We start from the raw sequence: 16,153 nt of genomic DNA on the forward strand, positions 1-16,153 counted from the left end.
AGCCACAGCCCAGCGCGCTCAAGGAACCAACCGAGAGCGGTGACAGGCGGAAGGAAGTTGATCCGTACACATACAGAAAACTACTGCGTTGTAAAGGCTGCACAGTATTAGGTGGGGTGGCACTTGCCAAATACGAGTGCGACTCCCACACCCCCATAAAACTTACCTCAGATTATTTTATTTCCTTGGAAGCCTCTGATGAGAAATGTTGATTTTTGTCTATTATTTTTGTATGCTTTATTTTAAATTCAATTTAACACTTTTATACATTGCGAAAATTGAAATATTTTCACTCGCAGTTACTGGTTACTAATGTATTATTGCTGTAATGTATTTGGCTTGTCTACAAACAGCCACATATGTATGTAGGTGTGTATGGAAATATACATACATACATATACATTCACTCGCACTTTTCCATTTTTCCACATAAGCATTTCGCAAAGTATTATTGCGAGCATCCTAAATAAACAAAAGTCGTAGCAAAAGAAAAACAACACTCAGCCAAGCCAGACAAGAAAACAATTTGATTTTAATTGAAAAATAGCATACGCGGAAAATTTTTTTGTCCATCGGATGTATTGGTAAATGAGTTTGGGGATGAAAAATACTAAAAAGGCCTTATGAGAGGTGAACTTTTTCTAAACGAGGTTAGTAAAAAATTAAATATTAATTATTTGAAATGTTTACTAACCTAAATTTGGTGAGTGGATCGGCAAAAAACACATTAGGTTAGGTTGACCTGGCTGGCTGAAAGCCATCACATATACCTATTGGCCCTAAGTGGTACCAAATGGAGTTTAACCCTTACTTTTCCTTGTAGTAGGCTTCTTGTAATATGCCTGCGTTGTGAATCTAAGTAGCTCTGAAGCTCTAACCACGAGAAACTTTCTAACCTCTTATATTGTCGAGCTCCTAAACATTTCATTCGGGTTCTAGTTAATGCAGGGCAAGACCATAGAAGGTGCTCTAGAGTTTCCTTCTCTTCTAGTTTATTGCAAAATCTGCAGCTATCATTGTTTGCAATTCCCATCCTACCGCTAACAAATTGTGGCCTGTCAGTATACCTACGATAGTTCTGCTGTCTTTTCTAGACAGGGCTAGGAGAATCTGGCATATTTATCTGCATTCTGCATGATTTTCGCTGTTTTACAAGTGGTTAGATTATTCCACCTCCTGTCTATTCGTCTTTTCATGTCCGCAGCGATGCCATTGTATACCGTATTTAAAGGTTTCAGTACGTCGTTTTCTTCTTCGAATTGTGTGTAAACAGCGCTTTTGGCAATTTCATCTACAATTTCGTTTCCTGCAATGCCCTTATGTCCGGGTACCCAATAGATGTGTAACCGTCTGTGGCTAGTCTTTCTATGGCTTCCCTGGCCCTAAGAATGTTTTTAGATGAAATTAATTTCATATGAGTTTATTGCCGCTTCACTGTCACCGTAAATATTTATGTTGGAGTTGCTCGATGTCCTTGCTATTTCTGCAGCCTTTCCTTGAAAAATACTGCAATGGTCTGGAGCTTAAGTGGCCGCTTGATGTCCAGCTCTGCGCAATAAATCCCTGCACTTACTCCGTCCATCATTTTCGAGCCGTCGGTTAATATATTAATCGTATTTTATTGTTGTTCGGAATCAAAAATGTGGAACGCTTCACGATTTAGCGTGCCATTTTTGCGCAGGGTGTTGTTAATGAGTTAAGGGGGTGGTAGGGTTTAGCGCTAAAAAAAAACACTTTTTTTTGAATTTTTTACAGAAATATGGCTTAAGATACTTTAATAAAATCAGTTGCATGTTATTGTACATCTTTTCAATAAGTTTTTAAAAAATATTAATAATAAAATATTGACAAATAAGCCCATGACAGAGTTTTTTTGGAGATATGTTTTTCGAGAGGTGCTCTGCGGTGCCAATCGGCATTCGTCGTAGAATCATCTGAAACCAAAAAAGTCGAATTTTTCAGTTAAAGTATGACGTAATGCTCCCCCCCACATGAATAAAATTTTTTTTTTCATTTTTGTAGTTTTGGTGGCAAAAAAACGTAAAACGAGCATTTTTGGCGAAAAATTTCGCCATATTTGTAAGTGAAAAACAACCTTAAAAAAAAATAAAAAAAAAACAGTGGGGGGAGGGAGGTATTTTTGATTTAGAAAACGTGTGCCAAATTTGAAAAGAATCGGTTGAATAGTTTCGGAGTTGTGATTGGCACCGACTTTTAAGAAGTCGTTTCGGGAAAAACGCGTTTGAAAAAATGACTCTGAAAAATTATCTATGCTCCGCACTCGAGGTAGAGTGCCTACAAAGGCTATAACTTTGAGAGTTCTGCTCCGATCCACTTAAAATTTTGACACAACATTCTTGAAATGATTTACTATAAGATGAGTGAAGAAAAAAAATTCGATTTTGTGAGGGGGGGGGCCCTTAACATAAAATAAAACAACAATTAAAGAAAATATTGCGGATAAATTTAAACAGTTACGGACCCGTCGAAGTAAATCTATTTATTTAACTTTTAGAGAGCTCCATTTTTACAGTGGCGTTCAGTACAAACTGCTGATAATTTTTAGTGTATCATTTCCTGATAGATAGTAGAGTGCTCTAGTAAGTGATAGAGCAGCGATAAGTCTAGAGCAGAAAAAAGGAGGTGCAATACTGGAATCGCTTCGCGTCGAAAAAAGTCCTACGGGGATAATAAAGTGGACTGGCTACAAAACAACTCTGTTTACGGCATTGGCTAATTTTTTCGGGAGAGAATATGTCCGTATTTCAGTAAGACTCCTCGTTACCTCACAAGGCAAGGAAGACTAAGGCTTGGTTTCCTACAACTTGCCTCTAGATTTTTTATACCTTCAAGCCCGGACAGCAAAGCCCTTAAATATTACCTGTGGAAATATAATGGAAGTAAATACTAACGTAAAAGATGATTTGTAGTAGAAGCATGGAACTGAAGCCCACAATAGATATATAAAAGCTGGCTCATGCGTATAGGTGCTTCTGATCCCAGCTAAAGCAGGTTATTGCAGCTGATGGATGCTATATTAAATAAACTAAAAAAAAAGCATTCAAGGGCATATAATGCAATTCAAGTTTATAGTTGAGTTTATATTTGAGGTTATGTGCAAGTGCAACTTCAGACTAAGTAGGCAATTGAGTAGTAAAGTCCTCTATCGACGAATAAAATTAACACTCTACAAGACTCTCATCATGCCCGTCCTAACGTATGATGCAGATGCTTGAACGATGACAACATCCGATGAGGCGTCCTTTGGAGTATTTGATAGAAAAATTCTGCGGAAGATTTTTTTGCCTTTGCACGTTGGTTCCGGCTTCGTTGGCTGGGTCATGTCGTCCAAATGGATACAAACGCTCCAGCTCTAAAAGTATTCGATGCGGTACCAGCTGTTGGTAGCAGAGGAAGAGGAAGGTCTCCTCTGCGTTGGAACGATCAAATGGCGAAGGACTTCGCTTCACTTGGTGTGCCTAACTGGCGCCGGTCAGCACGAGAGAGAAACGACTGGCGCGCTTTGTTTAACTCGGCCAAAATCGCGTAAGCGCTTATCGCGCCAATTAAGAAGAAGAAGATTTGAGGTTATGTAGCAAAGTGAATATCGTTGAATATGCGTCAATATATTTATTCTTTGATCTTAGTAACAGACTATTTCATTGTTAGATGTCTACGTAGATTCTTGAATACTCAGAAATTTATGAATTCGGCAAAAAAAAAAGATATTGGAGCAAACTCAACGGTATTCGCAAGAATAATACTTGCACTTTAAGAGGGTTTATACTTTTTTTTATCGAAACTCTTTGAAAAAGTGTACTCTGCTTTGTGGTAAAATATTTTCTCTGAATTTTTTTGGTCCATGTTATCGTAACAAGTGCTTCCAAAATGAGACAAATCAGCCAAGCATACCATTCACAGGAATTAGTAATTCTTCAATCTCAATTGTAGTAAATTTTGCATAAAGAACTTGGCCTCACCATTTTCATTCACTGTATTCAGTTGTCCTAAGTAGAAACTCTTTGACAATTCCTAGTCTTTCTCATCGATCAGAGATTTGAAGATCAACAGGAAGTTATTTTTCATTTAGCGACTGCTTGAAGTACATTTTGTATTTTAGTGAAATAATTCAGCCATCTCGTGACATCATCTCAGCTTAGTAGTCAGAATGACGAAAATAGAAAGAGATATCCAGACATTCCTCACTAACACTATTTTTTAGCAGAAAACCCACTTTTCCACAGGAAGAACTTTTGAAAGTCACATGAAGAGCTTTCGGTGCTGTAGTTCAAGCCATCTGCAGCAATTGGACATTGTTAATTTCTTTAATATTGGTATCCACCTCAAGGGCATTCTATTGCCTGGTTATGAAGTTGAGTTTCATCTCCAAACTTTATCAACAGATCTGCAGCAAAAGGGCTTGCAATTTTGTCTCACCGCCTCGTATGAAGCCTAAGTATTTAGTCTTTTTGGCTTCACTGGAGGATTACTTTTTAGAGTTATACGCTCGGGGTCAAGTGACTCATGCCTTAAATTTATACATGAATTTCTTAATTTTTCAAAATTATTTTAAACCTTTTCCTTCCTATATTTTTGGAGGAATGATTGATAATAAGCTTATTTCGGCAATTCATGTTTGTTGAAGAAAATTTTCATGACTTAAAATTAAACCAAAAAATATCTGACACACTAAAAATAGCTGAAATAAATAGTCACCTTAATAGCTGAGGTTACAATTCAGGTCTTTAAAAAGCTTTCAAACACTCCCATATCTATCATTGCCAATTAATTTCCTACTAAAAAAAAAAAGAAAAAACAAAACGCAAAATTTTTAAACTCAAATCTAATCTCCAAATTGTGCACATCTTTTCCTCGAAATCTTTGCTCTGCAACAACAATTAAAACTGATGGCCAAAGTTCAAGTCCCTACAGCAATTTGTTTAACAACCATTAAACGAATGAAAGAAGGAAGAAAAAAAGATACCACCGTACCTATGTAAAGGGTGTTTTTTTCGAGACGGAGAACTTTAAACTGGCAACACTGTATTCTGCGAAATTCCTCATTTCTCGCTTGTTTTGAGGTTATTTCGGCTTGGCGATTCTACTTTTAGTACTTGAATAGACTAGCGCTGGAGCAACGTGTGGGAATTTCTCAAATTAAATTTGAAAAATATCGTCCAGATCGCTATTATAATACATAAGCCGTTGTTGGCACACCATTGAACCAACAAAAAAATCAGTACGCTTTATGGGCCGGTCGAATCACAGGCACCTCGTTAGTGCGGGTTAAGGGGTTTGGAGTAGTCAGAATTTTCAAAAACTTGGATTTTTTTCTACATTTTCTTGAAGTTTAATATCTTCAAAATATTGTGTGAAAATTTGAAGTGAATCCGACAAATACTTTTCGAGCTATGTGACAATTAATAAAGAGCGCTCGGGCGCTCCGAAGCGTTCGCAAAACTTTAAATGCGCTTTTCTCAAAACTATGTTTTTTGAACTGGTGATCACTGTAACTTGAAAACCGCTTGGTAGATTTCAATAAAATTTATACTGCTTTGGAAAAACATAAAAAACTCGTGCCTGAACGAAGGATTTTTTTTTCAAAAATTTCGATTTTTTTTAGACAATTAATTGTCGGTTTTTTTCTCGAAAATCGGAAAAATATTTTCTGAGGCCGCCACATTGTTAATTTTGAAAAAAAAAGCTTCGATCAGGCACAAGATTATCTATTAATAAAACTAATTTCTCTTGACCGATGTCCAAGGACTTGTGATGATCACCGCAAGCGACTTTTGGAGAAATGAACTCCACACAAACAGCGATAACTTTTACAATTATTATTATGATTTTTTTTTTTTGCGATAAAATGATATGTCGCCATAAAGCAAAATTTATGGATATTAAAAATATTTTTCTCTGTTTTATTTCCATTTATGATTCTTCACATCTTAAACGAACACCCTATATATTGTATTTATTGTGTCGATTTGTTTTGGCTGCTGACTTTACTTCGGCGCACTTAACTTTTTCCAACGATGTACCTTTTTTCTGTAACCTACGATTCCCTCTTCTACTACCTTGCCCTCTCACTCATTGGTATGTTTCTGTATGTACACGTATCCCTTTTAATGGTAGTTCTTAAATGCCAGCACCACCCTGTGCACAACTACATGCTCACAATATGTAGCTATGTTAAGCGAAAGTGGGTGTCCACTTCAGCGAAAACTTTCAGATGTTTTGTTATTCTTAGCACTTTTTGTTGTTATTGCTATTTGAAAGTTTGTTGTTATTATTTCGTTTTTTTTTTGTATACTGTTTTTGTAAACAATTTTTTTTTGCTCACAATGACCTTTGAGAGAAAGAAGGTGTTTTTCTTTGTTAATGGCTTTAAGAGGGTTAAAAGTGTTGCGGAATCTAATTAGAAAAAAAGGTGGTATGAAGAGCGGCAAGTATGATTTGTTGATGCCTGTAAAAAACAAGTACAATATTATAGTGATTTTAGGGCTTAAAAATTGCATGTCTTGAGGTCACAATCTTGATGGGATTGTTTCTTTTGCTTTTGAGGCTCTGCAGTTAAGGAAATTATGCAAGCGAAGCTGTTTCTTAGTTCCTTAGCTTATGTAACTTGTGCACATTTCTTTTTATTTAAATAACAGCAATTATAATTTACATATATGTTTATTACAGGGTTTGATTGAAAAGTAATGAGCCTTATTTTTTTTAAGCAGTTTTTATAAACCTTTTGGCTTATACAACTAATATTCTTCAAAACAGGAGCCTTGAGCGTCAATACACGGCTGGCAGCGGTCCTTCCTCTGCAGGAAAAATTTTTTAAACTCATCCGCCGGAATCGCATTCAATTCGGCTGTCACAGTTTTTTGGATCGCCTCGATGGAGTCGCCCTTCAGCTTTCTTTTCAGGCGCGGGAACAAGAAGAAGTCCGGAAGGGACAGGTCTGGGCTGCAGGGAGGGTGGGGAAGCACCGGAACCCCCATCTTGGCCAATGCAGAGGTGCAGAGGAAGGCGGTGTGCGCCGGTGCATTGTCGTGATGAAAGGTCCAATTGTTGACGAGGTCGGGCCGAACCCGGGCGACGCGGTTCTTCAGCCGAAGGAGCACTTCTTTGTAAAATTCCGAGTTTACAGTGCTTCCTGGAGGTACAAACTCCTTGTGGACGATGCTCCGAGAGTCGAAAAAGATGATCAGCTTTGACCTTGGATTTCGACATGTGCACACTGCAAAATCCTAACACACTTTTAAAACAGCTTTCACGCGCGGAGCGATGTGGACTGCACCGCTGTTGCCAGCGAACTGGGACCGGTTTCTAATGGAAGGGGAAGGTCCAACGATTATTTTTCCCCGCCAGCCGATTCGGTTGATCGCTTGGCCCTTGCATAAGGATCCGATGTCTAATGATGAGTTTCTACCTAGGTGCGAACTTCATGTGATGTTAAACAAAAATATGCACTGCATAAGAATCCGATGTCTACTCATTACTTTTCAATCAAACCCTGTAAAGGTATGTTTTTTAACCACACTGAAGCTAACCAAAAATGTTTTTTAGAGGCAGAGACATAAATAGAATAGGCATAGACAAAACGCCTTGTCTATACTAATGTTATAAAGAGGAAAACTTTGTTTGTTTGTTTGTTTGTTTGTAACGAATAGGCTCAAAAACTACTGGACCGATTTTAAAAATTCTTTCACCATTCGAAAACTACATTATCCAAGAGTAACATGGATTACATTTTATTTTGGAAAAAATAGGGTTCCGTAAGATATTTGGATTTTTCGGACACAAACTGAAAAAAATCTTATATATAAAATAAAGTCAACTTTTTGTGTGTGTTCGCTAACCGGCCGTGTCTGCACCGAATTAAACCAAACTTACACACATTGTTAAGAAGGTATTGAAGATGGTTTCCGTATAGTTTGGATACCTATTGGTGGATAGGGCTCGAGATATAGGTCAAAACGTGGACCCGAGTAACCTTCGGATGTGTATGTACAATATGGGTATCAAATGGAAGCTGTTGGTGAATGCTTTAGTTCAGAGTATTTTTCATGCCGCTCCGTGACTAGGGTCTCGAGATAGAGACCAAAACGTGGACCCTAGAATGTGTATGTACAATATGGGTATCAAATGGAAGCTGTTGGTGAATGCTTTAGTACAGAGTATTTTTCATGCCGCTCCGTGACTGGGGTCTCGAGATATAGGTCAAAACGTGGACCCAGGTAACCTTTGGATGTGTATGTACAATATGGGTATCAAATGGAAGCTGTTGGTGAATGCTTTAGTTCAGAGTACTTCCATTCGCTCCGTGACTAGGGTCTCGAGATAGAGACCAAAACGTAGACCCTAGAATGTGTTTGTACAATATGGATATCAAATGAAAGCTGTTGATAAGTGCTTTAATACGGAGTAATTTTCATACCTACTGATGAGGGTCTCGAGACATAGGTCAAAACGTGGACCCGGGTAACCTTCGGACGTGTATGTACAATATGGGTATCAAATGGAAGCTGTTGATAAGTGCTTCAATACGGGGTAATTTTCATATTTATTGATGACTAGGGTCTGGAAATATATGCCAATACGTGGACCCGCCGTGTCTTTGCACCGAATTAAACCAAACTTACACACATTGTTAAGGAGGTATTGAAGATGGTTTTCGTATAGTTTGGATACCTATTGGCAGATAGGGTCTCGAGATATAGGTCAAAACGTGGATCCGGGTAACCTTCGGATGTGTATGTACAATATGGGTATCAAATGGAAGCTGTTGGTGAATGCTTTAGTTCAGAGTATTTCCATCCGCTCCGTGACTAGGGTCTCGAGATAGAGACCAAATCGTGGACCCTAGAATGTGTTTGTACAATATGGGTATCAAATGAAAGCTGTTGATAAGTGCTTTAATACGGGGTAATTTTCATACCTATTGATGACTAGGGTCTCGAGATATAGGTCAAAACGTGGACCCGGGTAACCTTCGGACGTGTATGTACAATATGGGTATCAAATGGAAGCTGTTGGTGAATGCTTTAGTTCAGAGTATTTTTCATGCCGCTCCGTGACTAGGATCTCGAGATAGAGACCAAAACGTGGAGCCTAGAATGTGTTTGTACAATATGGATATCAAACTGAAACTGTTGGTGAATGCCTTAGTACAGAGTATTTTTCATGCCGCTACGTGACTGGGGTCTCGAGATATAGGTCAAAACGTGGACCCGTGTAACCTTTGGTTGTGTATGCACAATATAGGTATCAAATGAAAGCTGTTGATAAGTGCTTTAATACGGGGTAATTTTCATACCTATTGATGACTAGGGTCTCGAAATATATGCCAAAACGTGGACCCGCCGTGTCTTTGCACCGAATTAAGCCAAACTTATGCACATTGTTAAGTAAGTATTGAAAATGGGTTTCGTAAAGTTTGGTTGTAATTCGTAGCAGTGGCAACGGGTACAGCGTTCTTTTGAGCCAGCCATAATGTCGCTTACTTTTTTAACGCTTGGGGCGGAACTGAACTGTCAAATTGACAGTGTTAGTTACAATGTGTCAATATTTCTTTCTGATTTGGATGCCATAAGGAAAAAACGTAAGTGCAACATGTAAAAATTGTTTGTGAATTTTTTTGGAGTGGATTTTGGAACAGTGAATAATTTCTTACGAAATTTGAGAATTTAATGTGAAATCCGAATGAAATTATGTGTTCGTGGAAAAAACAATTTTTTTTGTTTTTTTTTTTGAAAAATATAAATGGATAATGGTTAAAAAAGCTCCAATGCTTAATAGAACATATAAATTGAAACGAAAAATTCATGGATGATCAGGAAAAAAAGACGATTGTTTATTCATATGCGTTGATTTGAAATTTAAAAACAATCTTCTTTTATCCTGATTTTCAATTTATATTTTATATTTACTCAAAAACAAATAGAAAAACAAAAAATATTGTTTATGCCAAAGCGCTTGAATAAAGAATAAAGAAATAAATAATATGAAAACCATATATTTTCTGTTCTAAACCATATCTATTCTATTTTAGTGTGCCCAGCGAAGGAGGCCGGGTTTGCTAGTACTCCATATATTTAGTCCGTCTCTCCCACCATGCATTTATACCGTCGTAATGGATTACGTCTCTTAATCACTCAAAGTAAGGCAGTGTCTTATTTTCGAAAAAAGATGGTAGTATCTTTGATCGAAAGCATTCAGAAACATTTCACTCTTCAGATAGCCAAACATCACTCTTAAGACTGGTACGAGTATTAGTAAGAAAATCGTTAGGGATTGTAGTGAATCATGCGCTTCGCGGCCGTTTCAACAAGAATCTCACTCGTCTAGTAGATACCCGGTTGGAGAATATACATACATATATACACTGTAATGAGAAAACTGTACTTTATCAGAGTCAAAGCATTTCTTAATGAATCCGAAGTAATGATTATATAATTCATTTGCTGAGTGGCTGAATCAAGTTGGATCAAACTAAGAAGCTGCTACATGCTATGTAAGTATATTTAATCCAATTACGATAAGCTTAAAAAGCATACTTTGAACGAAAGTCCAAAAGAGATATTTTCAGACTAACATGAATAATGGATATGTAATTAAAATGGGCTTCCCGCACAACACTTAATGCGGCAGCCTTTCACTGGATGACAGTAAGGAAACGGTATTTCAATATTTTTGGGAGTAATCAGACTTGGTGCGCAATAGACTGCCGACATTAGACAGCTTCTGAAGGGCAAGCCTTTAAATGCTATTTGATTAGCATATACTCGTATTCAGGTAGCTTGAAGTTAGCAGTGAACTGTGAAGAAAAAGCGATAAAATATTTCAACAGAAAGTGTAATAAAATGCGCTTCACCCGCTAATTAGGCCTCCCAGACGAGAAATTATTTTTTAATGTGGTTTTTTTATTGATCTTTCGCGCGACCCCTGCTTTCATTGCCTAGTTTGTAAGATTGCCGAAGCGCAGATCTTTTTAACCGCAGGAAGCATTGGTTATTTACGACGTCAAACAATTCATTTTCTTCCTTACCCATTGTCCATCCATAATTCTTGACACCACATTCCCATCACTTAAGAAATATTACAGTTTGATATAAATTATATGCCTTGTTTCTTAAATATTTCCTTCAGATATGATTTTGGTTTAGGCCTATTATTTTTCAAAATTTCTTTTATTTTATTACGCAGCTCCAAGCTCAGCCCGGTATTCCGTAAGTCCAAATGCTGTAGAACTTTATTGAAACCAATGATTTTGTAGAGCTGCTTGCCGAATTCCTGAAGGAAAATAAAATATTTTACTAAATTTAATTAAAAGAAATTCTTAGAACAATTTAGTATTACCTCGCCCAATTCGTTATTTGAAATATCAATGCTTACTAATGATTTATTTTGTATAATTAATTGCATGAATAGCTTTGTTATCGATTCACAAATTGAACAACCGCTGATGTCGAGCGTTTCGATAGGCAAATTTTGTAAGAGTGAAAAAATAGTAGCGACGCCATCACTTTCAATAGGATTTAGGCGTAGTATTAGTTTACGCAGTGAAAGGCCTTTAATGGTGCGGCTGAGCACATAGGCACCCTCGGAAGCTGAAGTAAGAAAAATTACAGTGAAGATAGGTAAAAATGAGGAAAAAACCTTGGGTGGTAACACAGTTCAACAATTTTACTAAAATGTTACTCAACACGAACAAAGGCTAATAACTATGAACTCTGCCGAAGACAGTACTAATTCCGTGATCAGAATTTTTTGATGGGGTGGAAAGCCCTACAATTTTGAACGACTATGCGAATAATTTATCGAAAATACTGTGAAATCTCCCTTGGGCGGACACTCACCGTCGGTCAACTTTTGTTCGCCCAAGAGAGGTGTCCGCTCAAAACTGTGTATAATTTTTTTAAAATTGCATATTTAATTTATTCCATAAGTGCATATAAAGTAATAACAAAAATGAAAATAAATATTACATTTCAGTCAATAAACTACATAAAACTAGATATATTAGATTCATTACATAAAAAACTAGGAAAAAAACATTTTTTTTTTCAAAAGGAAACTATTTTGCAGATATTTTGACCGAATAATCTCTTAATTTTTCACGATGTTTTTTTTTAATTTTAAAACTAATAAGGAAAAACGGACTTTTCTCTTAAAAAATTTCTTACAGAAACTGATTGATGAATTAATTATTTTTTATCTGAAAAACTGAAACTGATTGATGAATTAATTATTTTTTTATCCCATACCAAGTTTTAAGTATAAATTTCGCAACAAAATACTCTCTCTTAAGCGTACACTATCATGGCTGGACGCGGAGAGTTATTTTTCATAAAATAGAAACAAAACCTTCTATTAAGCGGACGCGAACTTCTCATAAGCTGAAAAATTGTAAATTATTTATTTTTTCAGATAAAAAAGCGGACATTTTTTCCTATACCAAGTTTTAAGTATACTATACAATTCGCAACAAATTACTCTCTCGCGAACTCCTCATAGGCGGACAAATTATAAATTAATTATTTTTTTCGCGCCCGCTTAATAGAAGTTTTTGTTTATATTTTATGAAAAATAACTCTCCGCGTCCAGCCATGATAGTTTCCGCTTAAAACTTGGTATAGGCAAAAATGCCCGCTCAAGGGAGATGTCCGCTTAATAGAGGTAGTAGAGGTTTCATTGAATTCAGACTTTTATAGTAGAAATTAATGAAGAATTTTGTGGATTACATTTGAGCTCCATATCTTCTACCTAACTGGGTATTTTATACCTTTAATCAAACCATATTCATTAAAAAAGGGGTTTAATTGTTTCACAAACATTTAAAGCAGACAATTTTACTGGAGGCCACCGAAGTCGAAAAACTCGCACGGGCTAAGATGAGTGCGCAAGCTTTGCCCAAGCTAAATATAGATGCATTGCGAAGACAACCAAGGGCATTAGAGAGGATCGATCGGAAATTATTTTCAATAAAATGAATTTGAAGCAATTTTCACAAATAAAGTAGAGAGCAGGTTGCATTGATCAAGTATTTTTTTTTTTTGGCTACTAAATATAATTAACTGTACTTGCCAAAGTTGCTCTTAAAAACTTCGAACAACAAACTACTTAAGTAAGCAACTGAATAACCACATTTTCGTCGAACAAACTACTTCAAATTTATTTTTATTTCAACCAATGCTATAGGTCAAACAACTGATTTCCATACAAATCGATCCTCCCCCTAATGCTCATAATTGCATGTACTTACAATGTATCTATACCAATCGTGGACTCCTTTAAAATTCTCTTTGAATCAAGTTAACCCTCGAACTGCCTTTTTAATGAACCTTCGTTTCCTGTTTCGAGCAAGGGTCAAAAATACCTCAAAAATACCCATTTAAGTAAGAGTAACCCTCTATCTCTGTGGTGGTGGTCAGAGTGTTGTTTGAGTAACACAGCTCAGACCCAGTTAGCACAAAAGATGCCATTTTGTTACACCACTTGTAGAACCACTACTTTTTATTAGTCGAAACATCTTGATTTGACTATGAATCTGCCTATGCTGTCTATTTTCTTTCGTTGCTTTCTTTTACTACTTGTCTTGGGCACTCACACAGAAGTGAACGGCTATTTTTTAAATTCTTCTTAAGGGCAGCTTCTACATACATCTATCATTGTACGGCCACCCAATCTTCCTGGCATGGTCTCCCAAAGGCCAGTGACCGGTTATTGCTCACATGATTTTAAATATGTCTGCTAGTGGCCTTCTTACCAACTCGTAAGTTCTGGATTTGTTGAAATTGGGCCACGTTTGATAATTATTTTGCAGGTATCCGTGATAGTCCATCTGTCAGCGGCCGGCTTCTGGAATAGCGAGAAGATCTCCCTTCTGCACACGCCTTGGTGACAGCCTATTTCTACGTCTTCGATTCATCAGCTGTTTTCATCCCCTGTCTTGTCAGTTCATCAGCTTTCTCAATTCCTTCTATGTTCCTATGCGAGGTAGCCAGATAGTAGTAGCATTAAGTTCTTCTATGCATTGTCTGACGATTTTTAAATTGGTTATAGGTGACTTTAAAGCTAAGATGAATAATAAAAAAATACGTAATTCCGATAGTTCTTATGGATGGTTTCTAATTATCTTCCCTTAGCCCGAGAAGTTCTGATTTTCAATATTCTATTTCAACTTCTGTACTATCATACAAAAAAAAAAATCCTTGTTTCATTTTTCTACAGAAGTTTGAGGATAGAAATTATATTTGAAGCCATTTAAACATAATATTTTCTATAAACTATTCATACTCTGTGGACTAGTACTGCCTTCGGTAAAGCTGATCCAGCATATACATACATATCCTAGTTCGTAATTCTTAATGTTGAGTAACCAGTGTTGCACAGTGTAATCATTACAGGAAAATATTGTAGGCAATCGTAAGCTATCGATTTGGACACTTACTGATTCTATTATCTGTTAGATCGAGCGTCTCCAGTGTGGTAAATGATTCCTTATTGCAAATACTCAAAAATTCTCTAATCCCAGCATCGCGTAGCGCGCAGTGAATTATAGCGAGCGATGTCAGCTTGTGACAACCTTTATCCAAAGCACGCGCCAGAAAAGGCAGCTGATACGACTCCAGTTTGGTGCTATGAAGACTGCCTCAGGAGAGTGGGAAAACAAATGAAAATATTTAAAGGTGTTGCCCAACATCTTCGGGTAAAGTGCGTAATGCTGCCACCTTCTTCAACTTACCAGAATGTGTGCAACTCATAGCACTGACTTAGTCCGCGTGACAGCGTGAATATGTCCTTATGTGAGAGTGTATTACTGCCCAGGCAAAAGTTACTGCCCACCGTCTTGGTGGCGTAAGTCAGGCGTAGCATTTGCAACTCGGGCAAGTGGCTCAATATGAAATCGAGTGGAATGTGATCTGTGTTGTTAAGACAAAGGCAAGGAAGTCAACAAGAACGTTTGCAATATTAATACACTTTCCGTCTGTTTCTTTTCATCCCCAACACCTTTCCTCAACCTCTTACTTACCATTGCGCCCATCGGCGGCCGGTTGCAAATACTTTATCTCTAGTTGATTTACATATGGCGAACAAATGTCCAATACCGCCTGCGCCTGCTCTTGCTCGTAATCGCACGTCTCCACGCATTCGATGAACTCCTGCAGATGTCGTTGCATGTAGATACTAATCCATGACTGCGACTGTGACAGGCGATTTGTATGGTGATGAGGCTTCCAGCGTTGCTGGCAACAGCGGCGCCAAAAGAAATTGTCACGTATGCGTTCGCTGAGCAACTTGAGCGGCAATTGTGTGTCCAGGTGGGCGAGTAGATAGTTGCGATCTTCTTGCCGCGTTAACGCCTCGAAGATGGGATTGTCTGGCAGGAAGTGAACAATCGCATATAAGCGATACAGTTATAAATATGTTATACGTATGTATTCGTAATGAAATTATTACCATTCCAATTGGCAATGATGGCATCGAGCGCCAAATGACGCAGTGATTCCGGTTGATTTGGCTGCTGCTGTTGCCTGCCTTCGTTATCGGTTGTGCGCTGGCCATCGCTGGCAAGCAGGGATTTGTTAGCCAATCGTGGCAGTATCACATTGTTTAAGCTGAAGTAAGGTTTAAAGGTGTTCGAATCGACAGTAAAGGGAAACTCGACATATGAGAAATTCATTGTTTTTTATTTTACGTTAATTAAAAATGTTTATACTTTTCGATTGGATTAAATTGTTCTAGCGAAAATCTATTTACACAAATCAAACAAATAGTAGCAATAAACAGTAAGCGGGTGTGCGTTGTCAAGGTAATTCTGCCATGTTTATGCGGGTGTATATTAGCCTCGCCAGGTTGAGAGCGTTGTATTCGCTACGGCAACGCATGCGAGTGATATCAATGAAACTTTGGTATCGAAATTGAAATTTGAATAGGTCGAGCCAAGGAGCACCAAGAGATTTGGTGGCTCCTAAAACACTCAGGCTGAAAAAGGCCATTGTATTTAGGGCTCTGGAAAGAGGGTAGATAGTCAAGGAGGTAAGGAGAAAAGTATCAGAGAAAGAGATAGGAAAGAATAGAGACAGAAATAAGGGTAGTTAGTCCTGTGAGAATTTTCTATATTCTTTGGCAAATCTGTAAACATCCTCCAGTT

At 37.4% G+C, this 16,153-nt stretch overlaps 1 protein-coding gene across 1 annotated transcript; it reads right to left on the reverse strand.

The window, feature by feature from the left end:
- Positions 1 to 11,112: 11,112 nt before the first annotated feature.
- LOC129250954 (dynein regulatory complex subunit 5) lies at positions 11,113 to 15,682 on the reverse strand. Its single transcript, XM_054890490.1, has 6 exons — positions 15,460 to 15,682; positions 15,032 to 15,379; positions 14,744 to 14,921; positions 14,450 to 14,646; positions 11,356 to 11,606; positions 11,113 to 11,289 (listed from the first exon to the last, which is right to left on the reverse strand). Exons 1-6 carry the CDS (start codon positions 15,680 to 15,682, stop codon positions 11,113 to 11,115), a joined length of 1,374 nt encoding a protein of 457 aa, XP_054746465.1.
- Positions 15,683 to 16,153: the final 471 nt, after the last annotated feature.

This window comes from Anastrepha obliqua, chromosome 1 (assembly GCF_027943255.1).
Source record: "Anastrepha obliqua isolate idAnaObli1 chromosome 1, idAnaObli1_1.0, whole genome shotgun sequence".
NCBI classification, from domain to species: domain Eukaryota; kingdom Metazoa; phylum Arthropoda; class Insecta; order Diptera; family Tephritidae; genus Anastrepha; species Anastrepha obliqua.

Bases quoted from the DNA above. Each gene is read 5' to 3' on its own strand.
- LOC129250954 (XM_054890490.1), bottom strand. From the start codon at position 15,682: ATGAATTTCTCATATGTCGAGTTTCCCTTTACTGTCGATTCGAACACC. The intron at 15,380-15,459 runs GTAATAATTTCA...ACTTCCTGCCAG, and splicing joins CATCATTGCCAATTGGAATG to ACAATCCCATCTTCGAGGCG. The intron at 11,290-11,355 runs GTAATACTAAAT...ATTTTCCTTCAG, and splicing joins CAAATAACGAATTGGGCGAG to GAATTCGGCAAGCAGCTCTA.